The sequence below is a fragment of the Eriocheir sinensis genome, chromosome 30 (assembly GCF_024679095.1).
Source record: "Eriocheir sinensis breed Jianghai 21 chromosome 30, ASM2467909v1, whole genome shotgun sequence".
In the NCBI taxonomy this organism is placed as follows: Eukaryota; Metazoa; Arthropoda; class Malacostraca; order Decapoda; family Varunidae; genus Eriocheir; species Eriocheir sinensis.
The window spans coordinates 17,460,584-17,480,593 of record NC_066538.1 but is presented as its reverse complement, the minus strand read 5'-3'; the positions used below and the strand labels follow the sequence as shown (position 1 = coordinate 17,480,593).

Here is a 20,010-nt window from a genome sequence, read left to right as displayed (position 1 = left end):
GTTCTCCAAACCTTTTTATTTAGTATGCCAGCAACAATAAACTATCAATCAATCCATCTTACCTCTCTCTCTCTCTCTCTCTCTCTCTCTCTCTCTCTCTAAATATATTCAGCAAAGTTCTATCCATATCTTGGCAACTTCCCCCCAGTGAGATGGCATCCTTCTACTCTGACATATTACTATGCTCTAAATTAATATTTCCATCAGGTTCTCCCTGTTAGTGCATTAATTCATCCTAGCTGCTCAGAGACTATTTGTCATTCTCCTCCCTTCTCCTTTGTTGTTTTACATGCAACGATAAACAATCAATCAATCATATTTGTGTTTATGCCTCAGAGACTATATATATGTGTTTATGCTTCCACCCCTCACATCAACCATTTTCAAAGGCCAAGAGTGTGATATAGTGAGGAAAGATAAATAATAGTACTAAGCTTCTGAAAAGTAAAGCGTGAAGGAAGAGAGGAATTAGAGAATAAAGAAGAAGAAGAAGAAGTCTATCCAACTGTCAAGTCATCATGATTAAACTGTCATAGCCACACAATTAAAGATATCAAATTAAACTCATTGATGAAACCGTTAATTAATGATGTCTTTTTTTTTTTTTTTGCTACGGGTCTCAGCAGAAACAGGAAAATACAATGCGCTGAGTACGATGACCCTGCTAACTTCTTTTCCTGCTTCTTCTGTGGACCTCTGACGCCCAATATATATTCTTAGGCCGTTAGTCCTTGATCTTCCTTTCTTTGCAGTCCTTTAGTTTTTCTTCTCTCTTCGTTTGCAGCTTTCAACCCAAAATTTGCAAAAGATAATAGTCATCCCGTTGTGGAGGCGGAGGTGGCGTGGCGCGGCGCGGGGCAGCGGTCAGTCAGTCCTTCCAGTCGCTCCTCCTCGCCGGTCGCCTGTCAGCCAGTCACAGGTGGGTTTGGAGGCCTGGGGCGGGAGTGTAGCAACCCCCTGAAGGCCGCGGCCACAGCCCCGGGGTGCAGGGGTGACCTATGGCCGGGTGTTGGTGATTACCGGCACGCCAGGGCAGGGGGAGGCGCCGTCTGACATGGCTGGCCCTGCTGTCACCATACAGCCCTGCAAATTCTCTGTGTGACGATTGCATTCTTTAGCCAGTTCCTCGAGTGCCTGGATGCCTGGTGGCCCTGTTGCCCGCAGGCAGGCCGTGGTGTCCCGCGCCGTGCCGGGTGTTAAAAAAGGTGACACGGCTGTCTGTGTCGGCATTTAGTGTTTTGAACACTGTGAGGTCCCCGCCTGGTAACCTGGAGGACCTGTGACCCCTGCATATTGGATTAAAGGACTTTCCTGTATATATGTACCCCAAATATATGACCATATCAGGGGTGTACCCAGAGCTGTATGAAGGGGGGGGGAGGTCTTTTTCCCATTAGATGTGTAGCTCTGTAGCCACTTGAAGGGGGGTGAGTGGCGAGGGAAGTGAGCCAAATAAGCTGCGGGTGGGGGGATTTTTGTAAAATTGACATTTTGGATGCATTTTCTGCCGGCAAGATAGAAAACTGAGACTTTTCCCAGTTTTTCGTTTCGACTTTTTCAGAAAGTGGACCTTTTAGCAGATGGGGGGTCATTCCCCCCCCCCCCCGGGTACTGCCCTGCATATGCTATTTTATATGTATTGTGGTGTTGCACTGATTTATTATGTTTGCTATGGTAACACTGTCGAATACTATGTTGTCATATATATATCGTGGTAATTAATATGGATATACACCATTATGCTAAAAGTATAGTATGGTCGCTGTGGTAACACTGGCGGACACGCATGTAGATCACGGCTGTGTGGATGCTCGCCCTGAAGCCCTGTCTTGCACCCCCCACAGCCCAGTAAGGAGATAGCAAGATGAACCACAGCTGCCGGCTATTGGCACAGCTCCATCACAGGCAGCCTAGAGGGCCCCTTAGAGTTGCTCACAGGCTCTGGAGACACTACGTTTGTGCTTACTTTCCCAGGCAGACCAGTAATGCCACACAGCCCATGTCCTCCCTCCCTCACCCCCTTGCCCGCATCTCTCAGCCGATCCCTGGCGAGCTCATCAAAAGCCACGCCAGTAACATTGTCGGTCGCCGGCCTTGCTCGCCTCTCTGCCAGCTTGTTAGGTTGGTTCTTGGTTCTTTGTCCTGAATTATTCTTTCTTTTGTCTTTCATTATAGTCCATCCTCTCCTATCCTTAGGGTCGGACATGATCATCCTCCATCTTGCTCGATCCAGTGCTAATCCTTCCTCCATTTCTAACACTTTGAAGTCTTGTTGCACTGCCGAGTTGTTCTTTATTCTGCCAGGTAACTTGTCTCCCTAAGTTATACAAAATTGACCTCTCCTGACAGCTCGTTTCTACTTTCTTTTAAAGGAGCAGTGCATAATGGGCCTTGTTCGTGTGTGTGTGTGTGTATTTTTGTTTTTTTACTTTTTTTGCCCTTATGCTGCTTCCTGAACTGTATGAAGAAATGCTCCCATCGTAGAGTTGTTACTGATGTTGTTTTGTGTATTGATAGAGAAGATGACTCACACCCATGTAGTAAGCTCTCCCTTTCTAGGCCATTCCCTTGATGACCAAAAATAGCTTAACCCTTTGCATCCGTGACACAGAAGTCGGTGTCACAGTATGGAAAGGGTCAAGAGGAAATGGAAGAGGATTAATCCTCTTCTAAACCTCTCAATCCTCCTCTAAATTCCTCTTAATCCTCTTCCATTTCCTCTTAAGAGGTTTAGAAGAGGATTAAGAGGCTTAGAAGAGGACTAATCCTTTCCATACGGTAACACCGACGTCGCATACCAGGAATGAAGGGGTTAATCTTTCCTCTCTCTCCTCCTGTCTTCTTCCTTCTCCTGTTAGTTCCTCAGTTATATCAGTTTTTATCAGGCTCTGTGGCTTCTGTCAGTGCCATCAATATCAACATACCAAACTTCTGTAGTGTGGCCTCCAGGGTACATGGTCACCCCACACACTACTGATGAGGTTGAGGCTGCGGACCAAGCATCAGATACCTTTGGTGCGCTCTGACTTTATGACTTTTCACTTCTACAAGTTTCTATGGGGTATATATTCTCCTTGGTCCAACATGTCGCAGCCTTGAAGGTTATCTCTTACAAGGATAATACTTTTCAAGGGAGGTTCATATCCCAGCGCCTCTTAGATAAAGTAGTTAGCATCTCTAAGCACGGATCTCTGGGCCTGAGTTTGAATCCCACCCCGGGCAGTCAGCGTGCAGCCCACTCAGCTGTTCATCCTCCCTTGTGGGCTGGTTGATAAATAGGTACCTGGGGAAACCTGGGAAGGTAAATTGTGGTAACTTGGATCTCCCACTGGCCCTGTGTTCCGAGGGTGATGGTTTCTTAGCACAGACCCAAGGGCTAATGTGACAGAGATGAGCACTGAGGCTATACACATCTATACCGTAAGCACCCAACTCTATATTTACATGCTGAAAATTTGCCTTCACAAAGATTGCATTTTACTATTGTTATTTTTTTTCATTTATTATTTGTAACCTTTTTTGTCACCCCATAAGAGATGGTTCAGCATGGTGTCCCAACACAAATTGTTGCTGGACACCCCAATCATATTATTTTTTTCTTTTATTTTAAGTTTTTTATATTTATTGACATTTTTTAACCTGTCCTCTCTCTGCCTCACCCCACAACAGACAGTTCAGCATGGGGTCCCAACACGAACTGCCGCTGGACACCCCAATCCTCTACCTGAAGGCAGAGGAAGCGTTCGCCGGCCTCAGTGCTCGTGAACGCCGCTATGCACACCACCTCTCACGTGCTTCATGGTGGGGCGGCTTCATCATCCTCTGCCAGACATCGCCGGAGAGCCCCATCATCTTCAACCTCCTCACCCGACTCTTCCGCTCGCAGCCGCTGGACACCCTAAAGGAAGTAGCCATCGGGAAAGCTGGGTTCACGGAGGATGAGTTCAAGTCCCTCGTTGTCTACTACTCCGGCCTCGTCTTCAACCTCGGGAATTATCTCGGGTTTGGCGATAGGAAATTCGTCCCGAGTGTGAGCCGCGAGAAGCTGGAGAGCCTTGTGCGGGCGTCCAAGGCCAGTCTGGAGGCGCCCGAGGTGATGGAGTCTTACATGAGCCGCTGCCTGGGCCCCATGTATGACCTGGAGGAGACCAAGCGCTTCCTGGGCATGCCTCCAGGGGGGGTGACCATGTACTTCACGCCCAACTGTACCCAGGTGTGTGTGTGTGTGTTTTATGGTCATTAAAAGTGTGTCTACTCAACGGACTACAATACAGTATTTATAAATGTATTGAAATTAATGTGCAGTGTGTGTTTATGAATTAAGGAAAAAAAGGAATAGAGAGGAAAGAAAAGATATTAGGTAGGAAAAAAAGGAATAAGGAAAGAGAAAAGAAAGGTAGGGAGGTAATATGCAAGAGAAAGGAAGGAGGGAATAGAGAGGTAAGGAAACTAGAAAAGAATAGGGAGGAAAGAAGAGAAGGAGAGTAGGAAAAAGGAAAGAGAAAAGATAGGGAGGTAATATGCAAGAGGAAGGAAGGAGGGAATAGAGAGGTAAGGAAACTAGAAAGGAAAAGGGAGGTTAGAAAAAAGGAATGAGGGAGGAGAGAAGAAGGAAGGAAACAAAATGGATGAAGAAAGAAAGGGATGTATGTTTTGCAATTCCTAATCCTTTGCTGTATGTTTGTTTTGTATTCCTGTTTTGTATATCTTGCATTTCTTAATCCTCTGAAATACCACCCGCAGGAGGACGCAGAGCTGGCCCGCGAGTACATGGCCTCACAGAACATGGAGGCGTGGAACACTCGCCTTCTCAAGTACCAGGAGGACGGCCAGACCATCCTCGACATCAGGCTGGCTTCCGTTGAGTCTGGCTCGTCCCCGCCGCTCACCACCGAGACCGCGGAGTTCCAGGGACACAGGTTTAGGGTGAGCCGCGGGGACCATTCCTTCTTCCTGCGCAAGCTGAACGAGGAACTGAAACTCGCCGGCGCACACACAGCCACGCAAGAGGAGGCGAACATGCTGGAAAAATATGCGGACAGCTTTCGCGAGGGGTCGGTACAGGCACATAAGGACGGGTCGACGGCTTGGGTGCGGAACCGTTCCCCGGCGGTTGAATGCTACACTGGGTTCATTGAGGTGTATCGCGACCCTGTCAACCAGCGTGCCGAGTTCGAGTCCTTCGTCGCTGTGGTCAACCGGGAACAGTCGCGGAAGTTCGACACGTTGGTGGAGCGTGCCGAAGATGAATTCCTGCCACTTCTACCTTGGGGTCGCGAGTTTGAGGAGGACAAGTTCATGCGACCGGACTTCTCCTCGCTTGACGTTGTGACCTTCGCCTCCTCGGGACTCCCCATCGGCATCAACATCCCCAACTACAAGGACGTCAAGGAGGAACATGGCTTCAAGAACGTCAGCCTTACCAACGTCATGGCAGCTCGTTCCGGCATCAAGGGCGGTCCGTTCCTAACCCCTGCTGATCATACCGTCCGGGAGAAACACGGCGCCATGGTCCTGGAGATCCAAGTCGGCCTCCATGAGCTACTAGGACACGGCTGCGGGAAGTTCCTGCGGCGGAAGGACGATGGAACGCTGAACTTTGACCCTGAGAAAGTGCGGAACCCTTACACAGGAGAGCCAGCCAGTTTTTATGAGAAGGGTGAAAACTACAACTCCAGGTTCACCAATCTGGCCAGTGCCTATGAGGAGTGCCGCGCTGAGACAGTGGCACTCTATCTCGGACTGGTGGACCCCATACTGGATATCTTCGGCGTGGCAGAGGGCGACCGAGGGGATATGAAGTACGTGTCCTGGTTGGATATGATGTACGCTGGGCTCAAGGGGCTGGAGATGTACCAACCCACGCAGGGGAAGTGGGGCCAGGCACACTCGCAGGCACGCTATGTCATCCTCCGCGTGGCACTCGAGGCAGGAGGCGGCCTTGTCACCCTTACCGAGACCAAGGGCGACGATGGACTCCCTGACCTACTCCTGACACTCGACCGCACCAAGATCGAAAGTGTTGGACGTAAAGCCATGGGAGACTTCCTGACCAAGCTGCAAGTGTACCGATCGATGGGGGACAGCAAGGCGGGTCGTGCCATGTTCGAACGGTACTCTGAGGTGCCATCCGACGGTCCTCATCCCTTCGCCAAGTGGCATGAGATCGTGGTGAGGAAGAGGAGGCCACGCATGGTGCTGGCGATGCCCAACACACGCCTGGCTGGGGATGACGTGGAGTTGGTGAGCTACGGCGAGGGCAGCGAGTGTGTGGTGCAGTCCTGGGTGGATCGCTTCAACCCAGGGGAGTACGAGGAGGTGGAGACTGCGCTTGTGGCCTTCTGCGACTCCTGGACCAAGTGAGATGGCACCAGGCACGCACACACACAAACCCACACACACGCTGATAAAAGGAATAAATAAATAAAAGAAAATAAAAAATAAATAAATGAAGAAAAATTACATACACCCCGCCAAAAAAAACACTATTACCATAAGAGATAATACACACACACACACACACACACACACACACACACACACACACACACACACACACACATGCACTCTGGAAAAAAAAGCACTAGTATATCACCACAAAAGATAATAGATAATACACAAACACACACACTCGCAGCCTACACACGCCAGTTCCTGCAGCCACACACCCGCACACACTCGCCATTATTAGGGGTGGTGTAGGGTGTGTCATTTAAGTATCAAGGTATGTCTTATTTGCTATTATAATGCTGTATGCTGTTGATGATGATGATGATAATGGTAATACTAATGATGATTGTAATAATGATGAATTTATTACATTTATACTGAATTTTTTGTGTTATTTACCTTTGTGTGTGTGTGTGTACCTAGTTATGATATATAGGAAATAGGCTTCACTTATTGGGTCATGTCTTGAGTCAGTCGATCAAGACTATTCTTCAGTTGGTCGACAGCTTATAAGTCCGAGAATTTTGTTAGTAGGCCTATGTTTTCAGTTAACAAATTATCCTAAACCAACACTGCCAGGTTCTCTTCCTTTGCCCTTGTAGTGACAGCAGCTTAGTACTGTTACCCATCTCTAATAACTTGCACTATTTTTTTTTTTTTTTTTTTTTTTTTTTCATTAAACTTCATTTCCTTTGGTTCCACTCAAAAATCCTGACCTCATCTCTCAGGCTTTTGCAGTCCTCCTTAGCTTATATTTTCATTTGGCCAGTTCTCTCTTCCTTCTACTCTTGGGTCATGTTTTTCTACACTTAAGCTGTATAGAGTAAAAGGAAGTAAATTTATATGAAAGTTTAGAAAGATTTCCCACCACCAAATCTATTCCTTAACCTTCTCAACCTCATCCTCGACCTCCATAACCTCCCTGATCCCCACAACCTCCTCCTCGACCCCCACAGCCTCCTACTCGACCCCCACAACCTCCTCGACCCCCACAACCTCCTCCTCGACCCCCACAACCTCTTCCTCGACCCCCACAACCTCTTCCTCGACCCCCACAGCCTCCTTCTCGACCCCCACAGCCTCCTTCTCGACCCCCACAGACTCCTTCTCGACCACCACATCCTCCTAATCCACCACCACAACCTCTTCCTCGACCCCCACAACCTCCTCCTCGACCCCCACATCCTCCTTCTCGACCCCCACAACCTCTTCCTTGACCCTCACAGCCTCCTCCTCGACCCCCACAACTTCTTCCTCGACCCCCACAGCCTCCTCCTCGACCCCCACAACCTCTTCCTCGACCCCTACAGCCTCCTTCTCGACCCCCACAACCTCCTCCTCGACCCCTACAGCCTCCTTCTCGACCCCCACAACTTCCTCCTCAACTTCCACAACCTCCTCCTTGCCCTTTAGCCCTCGATCCTTAGCCCCCTACAATCTCCTAACCTCATAAAATCATCTCGGCCCAACCATCTTAAAGTAAGCTATTTTTCTTTTGACATAACGAAACCGTGAACTCCACTACAGTAATAAAGCTCCATCCTTATTAAGCAATCAAATCATTATATTATTGTTTATTACCAATATATTAACATAGCATATATCCCTCAACTTTTCTTCCCAGTCCTCCATATCCTTTGTTTTCCAGTCTCATTTCCCATTTATAGCACATTGCATCTCTATACTACATCAATCATCATCTAATAAATATAAAGCCGTGGAGCCATGGCTGACTGACTCAAGGCAAGTAATTATATAGTATCTCCACTTGAATTGGATTGACGTACGTAACTGAGTCTAGCCGTTAAAGAAAATAATGCTCGCTCACTCGCAGCAGCAGCAGAGTTACCGTGGAATTAAGTGTTACGGGAGACTAAAGCCATTATTTCAAGGGCTAACCACACCACTTGAAAAGACGTAATTTGGAGAGCAGATTAAAAAGAAAAAAAGTGACATTAAATGAACTGATGACGGGGCGGAAAGTAGGTAACGTAGGACATATGAAGGTATGTGTTTGTGTGGTATACGTGTTACTGAAGGGATGAAAAGGGGACGCCCACATAACTCATGACATGGGTAAGTTGACTGATCCTGCCTTCAGTGGATAGGGCAGTAGCGTGGGGGTATAGGCGGTGAGTGAGTGTAGTAACGCGCCCCCGGGTGTATGCAACATGTTCCCCCCTCCCCCCCTTTTTTTTTTGGTCTATGGTACCAGTCCAGTAGGCTTTCTTTGTGGGGCCTCGTGGTCGACCCCAGTGTCATTGTGACGTAGGCAATTTTTTTTTTATAGTGGTGCCATCTTGCCTGACTCATGCTGCCCGCCGGAGCTCATCATGCATATCTTTGATCTTTTCGGGATTCTCTATACTCGATCTACTATACAATATATATAGCATCGTGCAGGAATAGTATAAGATAATCTCGGTTATTATATTACGGTCAGGGGGGTGTATATATGTCCTTACGTCATAGCTTAATTTATTTTTCAACACGGCTTTCACCTGATCAAGTCTCGCATAAAAAAAAAGAATAAATGGCAGGGTATATACGTGACTGATAAAAGAAGCAATTAATTTAAAGCTTACCGCGAAACTTAGCGCGTCAAAAATGGCTATCATTCTCATGGACAAATAAGACGCAATTAGATATATACGCCGTTCCTCAGCATCAATCTAGCCAGCTTTTTATAATATGCCGAGGTTTGTGGCGGCAGCGGCTTTCAGCGGAGTCTGGCCACTAAACTGGAAAGAATGAATGAGGGGATATGGGAGACTAAATGCAAAATTTCGAGGGGTAACCGTAAAGCGTTAAAACGAAAAAAATATATAATTCCCATCGTGTTTACAGCTATTTCATATATCATCGAAGACATCCGGCATTACTTTGCATTAACTTCTACATCTTTGAGGAGAGTGACGAGGCGGTATTGGCGTGCGGGAGGGGCAGGGGCAGAGAGATAAGGGCAGCCATGTTCTAAATTCTCCTCTCAGGGTCGATAGCCTCGTGGACACAGAAACTAGTTCCCTCATGTCTGCTCCATTTCCTCCTTCCCCTTCCTTTCCCTTGATAACCCACACCCGTACAGGCCTAGACGTGTCGTATTTACTTAATAGTGGGTGAAATAAAGCCGCACCGCCAATAATTGAAAATATGTTTCAGTTTCCCATTATTTAGCCTATTTTTTAACTGAGGGAGGTGGAGGGCTGGAGGGGGAACAACCCGCCGCCAGACGTACGAGGAAAGAGTTACGGAATTCTTCTTTTACCATAGTCCCCCTTATGTTTTACCATTTCATTTATCCACAGTTGTTAATGACTACTCCGATGATCGCTTTGGAGTAATGACCTGCCTCTGTTTAAGTCTGTCACTGTTTTAACTTCGTCTCTGGCTTGGAAGGGACCCAGACCATATGCACATTGATTTCCTCTTTACGTATAACACGGTATACCTCCCATGCATATTACACGCTCCATGGTAACGTTTTAATGCTTGATGTTTAACCACAGCGTGCATGAGGCGATCCATTTAAAAATTAACCTAAAAGATGCATTTTTTATTACCATGATAACTGTATTAGTCGTAGAATAGCCCAGAAGCGGTTTTATATGTGTATTTATGATAGTTAGTTTATATTATATGTATTGAGATCTTCCGTATCAAAGTAGCGTCTATAATATTGTAATTAAAAGTTATTCATATTTATAAAAGTAAGAGAGTTTCTCCTTTGTTTTTGGCGGGTAACGCGGAGGAACACACTGATTGGACGGCGCCCGGCGATGACGTCAACGGCAACATGGAGATTGACCAATCAGGAGGCGGTATCTACGAGTGCCCGCGGAGAGCCAATCAGCGCGCGGCTCTCAAGGCACATAGGCGCGGGGGATTGTTTGCGTCTCTGCTCCACCTCTCGGTTTTCTCTTGTTGGCGTTGGGTAGACATTATTACCTCGGGAACTTCAACAAAATGCGGCGGAAGGGCAGACCCAAGAGGCAGAAGCAGGGCAAGAGTGAGTATGGCAGGCCGGGGCGAGGAGGAGCCCCGGGTTACAGGGCACGAGGGGGAACAGGGGGGGAAATAAGGCCAAATAACACACACTCTGGTAATGGCGCCCAGGGTGATGGTGGTGATGGGGTCTTGGGCTCAACTCTGCAACTCTCTCTTAACCATGAACCCGGGCGGCCAGCGGGGTATTGGCGGGCACACGGGGCGGGGATGAGTCCCAGGGTAACTTATAGAGGGCTGGGGCCTTGTAGGGCGGGTTCACAGTCCACGGTGGTCATTATATTCCTTTCGGTTCATAATATTTTGGACGCCTCGGTTTTGCCTACTAGGAGTGATTGGTCGTTTCTCTCCCCGCCGCCCCGCATTAATTTTTGGCCGAGTGTCCCCTACCACGGCCCGCACACTTCATCAAGGGCGGCAGGGGAAGGGCGTGGCAGGGCGGTGTGTGGGAAATGCTAACGGTGCAGGAATTGCTGTACCGTGAATGTCGAGTTGTGTTCCTCGCCCTGCCCCGCCGCTGAGGCACCCTGACTGTGCTGCCCGCCGCCCCCTGACCCTGGCAGGGGATGACAGGCTGTAGGGGACTGTAATACAGAAGGCATTAACAGCTGGATGTTTTTCTTCCCCATCCCTTGCCGTGCTGGGGCTGGTGTGGTGGGCCCAGTGTTGTGGTGTGTTGGGGGATGGGCATAATAATATGGCATGGAATAAAGATGCTTCAGGGGTCACTTTTATGTCTTAATAACCCAAAGGATTGTTAAGCAGTGATCATGCTTACTGTCACTAGAAGACAGTTTAATATATCTGTAACCCAATCATGGGGGCTCTGCCACCTTGCAACCCCTAAAGTTTTACTTTTCTTTTTTTCTTATTGTTGTGGCAGTTTAAATTTGAGGAAAAGTTTTTTATGCAGAATTAAACCCAACCTTCGTCATGGACACATTCTGACATTTTAATGTCACTCATTTCTGACAACCATATCCATCTGAAATTACAAATTTCTGAGATATGAATAACTCATCAGACAATGGTAGGTTACTATTTTAGGAGTGATAGGTTATCTTTGAAGAGGCAATAGGTTACTATCTTAAAAAGTGATGGGCCAGGGGCAGGTGGATTATGCCCCATTGCTGTCGCAATGTGTCAAGAAGGCCATCCTGCCCTGTACCCCAAAGCCACAACCCCCCAAACAGCAACCCCATAGGAACATAGGTAAAAACTGTCAAGATGGTGAAGGTGACAGGCCAGTGCCACAGTCCAAATCATTATCGTCATATCTATCCAAATTAATATATATTTCCATAATAGTCTGGTTTTCTTCAACACTTGATACTTAAGAGATTTCCTGTCTAGTTTCCAAAAATATATTGTCTCAACACAAAACACTATGTACATAATTTTTTTTAGTATTTTGTTTGATTTTGGGGCTTACAAACTTAATCCATTGGACTGTTGAATAGGCAGATAGAGGATAAACTTTAGGGCCACCTACAAGAAATTTCTGTTGTCATTGGTGCGTCATAGAAAAGAATACAAGTTGGGGACTGGTTGGATGGTTTTCGAGTCATCCTGAACGTTGGGACCTAGACGGCAGACAATTTGGCTTAGTAAAAAAGTAGTAAACCAGAGGATTTGGCAGAGTAGAAAGGTAAAAATCCAGTCCAGTTTGCTTATGAGAAAAGTAGTAAACCAGAAAAGTAGAAAAGTAGATACTTTGGCTTAGTAGAAAATGAGGAAACCAGAAAAAGTAGAAAACTGTACAATTCTGCATAGTAGGTTTAATGTAGGAAACCAGATCTGGATCTGGATAATAATGCACAGGGCAGCTATCGGATGCATAATACACATAACTTGGCATCCTAAACCCCAGGACTGGTTGCCACTATGTCAGCAGTGAAAGTGAATGGTGCATATATTGTTTTTCCAGTACGTAAAGAAGTCAAAAGAAAGTAAAATAAGATTAGACAAAAAATAAAGATTAGAAAAATAACAAAAGGCCACTGGTACTGCTACAAATAGTTGACTTAAGTAGCTGAAAGGTTAAAATTGAATGGAGCTTGTATTGAAAATGTTTGCCACAGACAGTAGGAAATACAGACAAAGAAAAGCTGTTTGTGTCTCTGCCGAACACATTGAGTGAACAGAGTAAAGTAAAGGGGGAGCAGCAATGTAGGTAGCATATGAGGAGGGTGTTGTGATGGACAACTCACAGCCTCCCACGGCCATGTCCAAAGCACATAAGTTGTGTGTGTGTGTTTATTTTACTTTGTGACTGAGGAACACACACACACACACACATATATATATATATATATATATATATATATATATATATATATATATATATATCTATATATATATATATATATATATATATATATATATATATATATATATATATATATATATATATATATATATATATATATATATATATATATATATATATATATATATATATATATATATATATATATATATATATATATATATATATATATATAAACTTATCTGTGGCCAAGCTGTGCCATGTTTGACTCCAGCCCCAAGAGCAGTAATGTTCATGAAGAAAGTTGCATTCAGTTGAGGACTGAATTTATCCTTCCAAAAATATATTATCCATTTAGAAATAGAACCCTAAGCCAGGCCTAAAGAAGTTTTGAATAACATCTATTACGAGGGTATATGCAGTACATCCTCCATCACTCCCCCTCCCTAAACATCTAACCCTGGCCCTGGTCTTCCCTAGACTTTCCCCCCTCCCTGTCCTCCTCCTCTGCCTGCCCTAGCCTTCCCCAGACCCAGCCCCCATGTCCCAGACTTACCCCTCTTTCCTACCCCTAGGCACCACAGGGCGGCGTCCAGGGCGGCCTGGGCGGCCAAAGAAGCGAGCGGACCCCTATGAGGAGGAGTCCCCCACACCCACCCCAAAGCCTGGGGCCTCCAAGCGTGTGGTGAAGACCCTGCCGCCCCCCGAGGACCCACTGCTGACCAAGAAGGAGAAGGGCGTGGTGTCGACGGTGCTGGTGGTGGACGATGGCATGTCCGAGGGCCTTCACATGACCACCAGCCAGGTGACAGCGCTGGGGTCCCTGGTGTGCTGCCGGGAGTGTGGGGAGACAGTGAGAATCGGCGTGCGGCCCACCACCAAGGGCATGATCTCGGAGTTCACGGTGGCGTGCACCGTCTGCGAGGACACCAAGTCCACCAACACCCCCAACCTGGTGCGAGAGCGGAAGAGGAAGCGTGAGAAGAAGGACGCGGTGCTGCAGAAGACGGAGAACATCAACTACGCGCACGTGGCCGCCTTCCTGGACAACGGCCTGGGCTACAGCGGGCTGAGGCATTACTGCAAGTACTTCAACGCGCGGTGCCTGAACGAGGCCACCTTCATTGTGTATGCCCGCCAGGTGATCAGCGACGTGGTATCGGACACGGAGGACAGCCTGCAGTACAGCGCCAGCATTGTGCGCGAGGTGTTCAAGAGCCAGCTGGAAACGGACGGGCTGGTGGACATCACCGTGGGCTTCACCACCACCTACCACCAGTGGGGCAGCGACTTCTGCCTGGTGGCCGGCGCCGTCATCGAGCTCACCACTGGCCTCGTGCTGGACTACGATGTGGCCAACATGTACTGCCATGTCTGCAAAATCAACGCAAAGAAGATTGTCTCCATGTCCCCGGCAGAGATGACGGACTGGTTCAACAAGCACCAGGACACGTGTGAGATCCGGGAGTGGTGCGACGAGCTGGACCACGACGCGGAGGAGGGCGTGCGGGAGATTGAGCCAAAGTACCTGGAGTGCTTCATCGCCAAGAAGATCTGGTCGCGCTCCATCGACAAGTTCGGCTTCCGCTACACCACGCTGATCCACGAGAGCGACGAGAAAATCCACGAGGAACTGTCGCGTGTCGGCATCTACGAGGATGTGCCAATCCTCATTGACACCGCCACCTCCTGCTTCAGCCGGCGGAAGAGTGAACACGCGCGCACCTCCTTCCAGACCAAGCTGAAGGCCAAGTGTCCGCGGGAGAGAGTCCAGACCAAAGACCGCATCCTCTACGTCTATGCCATGTCCATCCCGGAGTACAACAAGTTCGCCATCTCCTCGAACATCAAACTCCGACAGCTAGTGAAGCAGATGGAGGGCGGGGACGCAGAGGAGGCCCAGGACATGATGGAGGGCGCTGAGCAGGTGGAAGGGATGCCGAACCAGCTACAACTGCACGAAGTAAAAGCCATCAAACAGCTGGTGGCGGAGAATGGGGAGGAGGAGGAGGAGGAGGAGGAAGGGGAGAAGAGAGTGAGGGAGATTATGCTGGACGAGGAGAGAAAGCTGGAGGAGGGAGGACAAGGCCAAGAGGTGGATGACCCTGAGGAAGAGGAGGAGGAGGAGTATGAGGAAGGCATGGAGCAAGGGGAGGATGAGGAGGAGCTGATGGAGGTGGAAGCGGCATTAGCACAGCAGCGGGCGGAGGAGGAGGAGCGAAGAAGACTGGAGGATGAGTGGAAGGATGGGGAGGAGGACGAGGAGGAGGAGGAGGAAACCCTACAGAAGATAAGGAAGGAGGTGGAGAGAGGCGGAAGAGTGCAGCGGGAGAGGATCGAAGAAATTCCCTTGGCAATGCAGATCAAGGAGGAGAATAAACTACAAATTAAAGAAGAGCTAATGGCAGGAACGCACATGGAGGAAGATGAGGAGGAGGAGGAGGAGGAGGAGGAAGAAGAGGAGGGTGTGGAGGGAGATGACCAGCTAGTAGAAGAGAGGGAGGAAGAGGAAGAGTTGGAGGAGGGAGAGTATGATGAAGATGAAGAAGACCTCGAACAGCTTAGACTTGATGATGAAGAGGAAGAGGAGGAGGAGGAGGTGGAGGAGGGGGAAATCGTGCAAGTAGAGGAAGTGGAGAAACAGATACAGGAAGAGGAGGAAGAGGAAGAGGAGGAGGAGGAGGAGGAGGAGATGGAGGAGGAAGAACCACCACCACCACCACCACCACCACAAAAGCAGATTAAGAAGCAGGAGGAGGAAGCAGGAAGCAGAACAGAGGAAAAAGCCAAAGTTGTCAAGCAGGTCGACTTGAGACAAATAAGAAAAGAAGCAGTAACAAAGAGTCAGCAGGAGGAGGTAAGCAGAAAGAGGAAGCAGGAGGAGGAGGAGGAGGGAGGTACTGCGAAGAGGAGCAAGCAGGAGGAGAAGGAGGAGGAGGAGGGAGGCGCGGCGAAGAGGAGCAAGCAGGAGGAGGCGACAACAAAGAGCACAAAGGAAGCAGATAAGCAGAGTAGCAAAGAGGCAGAAACTAAGCAGAAGGAGAGCAAGGAAAGTGAGAAAAGGGAGGAAGGAAAGCAGGTGGAGAGGAAAGAAGGACCAAGAGAACAGGCCGAGCAGAAGCAGAGAGCGGAGGACAAGCAGAGACCGAAGGAAGACAGAGGAAAAGAAAGCAGTGAGGAAAAGAAGACAGAGAGGAAGGAGGAAATACAAAAGCCGGGTAGCATGAAACCAACCGAGAAAAAGGATGACAGACCAAAGACCGACAGCAAAATGAGCGAAGGGAAGGACGTGAGGCTGAAAACTGACGCGAAACCGACACAGGATAAAAAGGAGGAGAGGAAAGAGACCAAAACCACCAACCTACAGGAGACAAAGAAGAACGAAGGAAAGGAAGCGGAGAAGAGGGAAGTCACAAAACCACAGAAGGATGACGCCACCAAAACAAGAGTTGAAGTAGTGCAAAAACAGCCGGAGAAATCGGAGCCAAGCAAGCAGGTGGTGGTCTTGAAGAGGGCAGGGGACGGGGAAGGGAAGACTGTAGTTGTCGTTGCTGCCACTTCACCCACGAAAACAATAATAGCATCGGCAGCAGCAGCAGGGGGCAAGACAGGTGACGCAAGACCCACCACCACCACCACCACCAAAGTCACCACAGGAAACACCACTACCATCTCCACCACCACCACCTCAACCAACGCCACAGGAACGGACAAAACATAAAAAACGGCCGCTGAGTGAGATGTTGCGACTGTTCCGCTGCGATGCTTTGCCGGATGTCTGGAAGTGGCCGCAAGAAACACTTCAGCCAGGGACGGAGAATATTTTATGGGTGGGATGCTGTGTGGGGTCGGCTGCGATTGGACGTTTCGAAAGCACAGGGTGACAAAACGAAGCAAACACAGCAGCAGCATCAGCATCACTCAGTCCGTTTCCGACAATGCCTTCACCCCTCCCTAATGCTAAGGTTCATCACTATCCAAAACATTTATCGAGAGACGGTCGGCGAGTCTTTTTTTATCTTTCCGTTTCCACTGTGAGTTTATCAAGCACAAGCTGAACACTACGGCCAGATTTAGCTTCGTTAGTTGTACATTGAAGCCAGGATTTGTTATATTCTATTTACGAAAGAGAGGAACAGATATGTATTACGTTTATATTTAATTTTAGCGTGAGAGGCGACGGGCAAGGGTGCGTGCGTGTGTGTGTGTTTGGCGGCCGTCCTGCTGTCATGGGGGTGTGGTTAGCTTGCTCGTGTGGCGGTAACATTCCTACTTGTATAGAGAGAATGGTCAGCAGGCAGCAGGCAGGTCAGCAGACACACCCACTATAGCCCCTCACGGTAACTGCTCTTGAGTCTGCAAACATCCGCAGATTTTGGGTGTTAACTTAAAACAGCAATTTTTTTTTATTTTTTTTTTTTATTTTTTTATTTTTTTTTTTTTTTTTCCCACTCTCGAGACCATAAAGTGATAGGCAGCCGTAGCCGTGAGCTGCTGCCGCCAATGATGCTTGAACCGCCCTCCGCCGCCTGTCTCCTAGGCCACCAAACACACATGCACACACACACATGGCGGAGATATGTGCGTGTGCCTAGGGGGTATCCACAAGGGCTAGCGTGTGTGTGCGTGTGTTACTGTGTGTACAGAAGAGGCCTGTGTGTGTGTGTGTGTGTGTGTGTGTGTGTGTGTGTGTGTGTGTGTGTGTGTGTTCACTGAAGGTGTGTGCATACGTTCATGGGCCTTGGAGTGCGCGCGCGTGAGTGTGTGTGTGTGTGTGTGTGTGTGTGTGTGTTGCTATCTCTATGCATGAAACCGGTGTAAGAGTGTGCGTTTGTGCTGTCGTGTGTTTGCGAGGTCAAGGATGCCAGGATCAGTATTTGCATATCAAGAAAAAAACTGGGAATTCGAACAGAGGTATGGAAACAATTTTTTATTATTTAGTAAAGATTAATTAATATTATTCTGACAGGCATTCAATTTATATACCTCTGCAGAAATTTTCAGTGTGATAATTTTTCTTCCTGATATGAATGTAAATTGTAATGGTGGTGTGCGTGACTTAGGGAATGCAGCAGGACTGAGTGCGCCAAAACATTTATTTCTTTACTGTTCATGTGTGTGTTTGGCGTGATGAGAGATGTGGCAGATGTGCAATTATTAATGTGAGCGTGTAATGTGTGTGTGCGTGTGTGTGGTGAGGGGGGCAGGCAGGGAGGGTGTCGGGCCTTGCGATAGTAGGTGTAGAGGCGGTGGTGTGGTCCGTAAACACTGTACATTACACTCCCCTGTGTATAGATTTATATACAGTACCTATCCATTGTTACTAGTGTTAACCCACCTATAACAGTACATGCAGGGAGCTCTCATTGAAGGCCAGGCTTGTGTTCCGAGAGGCTGCATCAGGTTAATAATACTAATAACCTTTCAGTTATTTTATTTTATTTTCTTCACCCATAACACAAATAGCCAAGGAGTTCAGATTCCGTTGATGTGATATAAACGGAGTGTAAAGATTAATTTAAATTTTTTACGTTGGTTTTATTTTAATCACTAAGGTAATCAGAACGTGGCTAGCCAAGGTGGTCAGTTTTTATCGCTGTAATAAATACGGAAAGTAAAGATTAAGTTAAATATTTACATCGTCTGCATTTTAACACCGTGGTAACCATTGTTTAGCCAAGGTGTTGTTCTTTCGTTAATGTAAAAACTCGTAAAGGAAAGAATGTGAGGGACTTCCAAGTATTACCCTTTTCTGGAAATGGTGAGTTTGTTCTCGTGTCCAATGAGAGCTGCCTGTAGCGTGGGTGATTGGCAACAGGCCGTCCCCCTCCCCCGAGCCTGGCCTTCACAATCACCATACTTGTACAACAGCAGAGTATCTTTTAGGGATTAAAGTTTCTTATGACGTCTTGGTTTCATTGGCCTCGGAAAAGAAGAGAGATGGGGTGGGTTCTCGTGAGGGCAGTGGTCCTCAAGCTATTTTGGGTGATGCACCACTTCAGTTTTGCTACAGGTTATGTTCCCCTTAGAGTATATACTTAAAAAGGGTCTAATGTAAAAATGGTATGGCAATTTGGAATTACTAAGTCACCTAGAAATAGAGGTTGCAGATGACAAGCTCAATGAAATCAACAAGTGATCCCTTTCCCCCTAACCAAGAATATAAGATTGAAAAAGGTATACTATTAACAAAAGAATGATAGGTTAACTTGTGTTTAGATACTCCTATAGTACTCGGTTACACATCATTCAAGATAGTAACTCCACAGGAACTACACAAATTCAGCCTGAATACTTTGAATGCTTAATATCTGATCATTAATTTAAAAAGAGGACAGAAGGGACTTCGTAATTAAATGCCTCAAAAACTCATTTTCTCCACCTGACTCCTTGAAAACCTTCTGGACACCTATCCCCCTATTTTATAATGCTCAGCTGATCCCCTCTACACTAAACATTCTTGGTCAATTGTTAACCGAAAATCTCTGGAAAATTTAATATCTTCTCCCTTGTTAAAACATGCCATCACTGCATCCTGTGAATATAGATACTCTGCTTAGTCTACTAAATTCCATTGCGGAATTGCAGGATACACAACCACCATATTGTAACATTAGTGACTTTGAGACAAGAAATTTTTGGTGAAATATCCCCAATATAATACCAGTGTATAGGTGCAGAATTTTTAGTGTAATCCCACCCCTGCCACTGGTGTAATGCTCCAGAATTTTTTAGTGTCATCCCACCCCTGCCACCAGTGTAATGCACCAGAATTTTTGTTTTAATCCCACCCCTGCCATCAGTGTAATACACCAATTTTTTTGGTTTAATCCCACTCCTGCCACCATGATAATGCACCAGAATATTTGGTTTGATCCCACCCCTACCACCAGTGTAATGCCCAAGAAATTTTGGTTTAATCACACCCCTGCCACCAGTGGAATGCTCCAGAACTTTTAGGGTAATCCCGCTCCTGCCACCAGTGTAATGCTCCAGATTTTTTAGTGCAATCCCACTCCTGCCACCAGTGTATTGGTCCAGAATTTTTAATGCAATCCCACTCCTGCCACCAATGTATTGGTCCAGAATTTTTAGTGAAATCCCACTCCTGCCACCAGTGTATTGGTCCAGAATTTTTAGTGAAATCCCACACCTGGCACCAGTGTATTGGTCCATAATTTTTGGTGAAATCCCCCACCTGCCACCAGTGTATTGGTCCAGAATTTTTAGTGAAATCCCACTCCTGCCACCAGTGTATTGGTCCAGAATTTTTAGTGTAATCCCACACC

General features: G+C 47.3%; 2 protein-coding genes across 5 annotated transcripts; both read left to right on the top strand.

Moving 5' to 3' along the window:
- The first annotated feature begins 784 nt into the window (after nt 1–784).
- Nucleotides 785–6,563, top strand: LOC127005675 (dipeptidyl peptidase 3-like). 2 transcript variants are annotated; one of them, XM_050874767.1, is made up of 4 exons: nt 851–919; nt 1,845–2,121; nt 3,670–4,213; nt 4,744–6,563. In XM_050874767.1, exons 2-4 carry the CDS (start codon nt 1,865–1,867, stop codon nt 6,361–6,363), a joined length of 2,421 nt encoding a protein of 806 aa, XP_050730724.1. In that variant the 5' UTR covers nt 851–919; nt 1,845–1,864; the 3' UTR covers nt 6,364–6,563. The 2 variants fall into 2 exon arrangements, with proteins under 2 accessions (XP_050730725.1, XP_050730724.1); XM_050874768.1 differs by lacking the exon at nt 1,845–2,121 and having other exon boundaries at nt 785–919.
- A 3,743-nt stretch (nt 6,564–10,306) lies between these two features.
- Nucleotides 10,307–18,626, top strand: LOC127005672 (golgin subfamily A member 6-like protein 22). 3 transcript variants are annotated; one of them, XM_050874760.1, is made up of 3 exons: nt 10,307–10,456; nt 13,297–15,578; nt 15,667–16,091. In XM_050874760.1, exons 1-3 carry the CDS (start codon nt 10,414–10,416, stop codon nt 15,946–15,948), a joined length of 2,607 nt encoding a protein of 868 aa, XP_050730717.1. In that variant the 5' UTR covers nt 10,307–10,413; the 3' UTR covers nt 15,949–16,091. The 3 variants fall into 3 exon arrangements, with proteins under 3 accessions (XP_050730717.1, XP_050730716.1, XP_050730715.1); XM_050874759.1 differs by having other exon boundaries at nt 10,309–10,456; nt 13,297–15,618; nt 15,667–18,626; XM_050874758.1 differs by having other exon boundaries at nt 10,309–10,456; nt 13,297–18,626.
- The last annotated feature ends 1,384 nt before the right edge of the window (nt 18,627–20,010 follow it).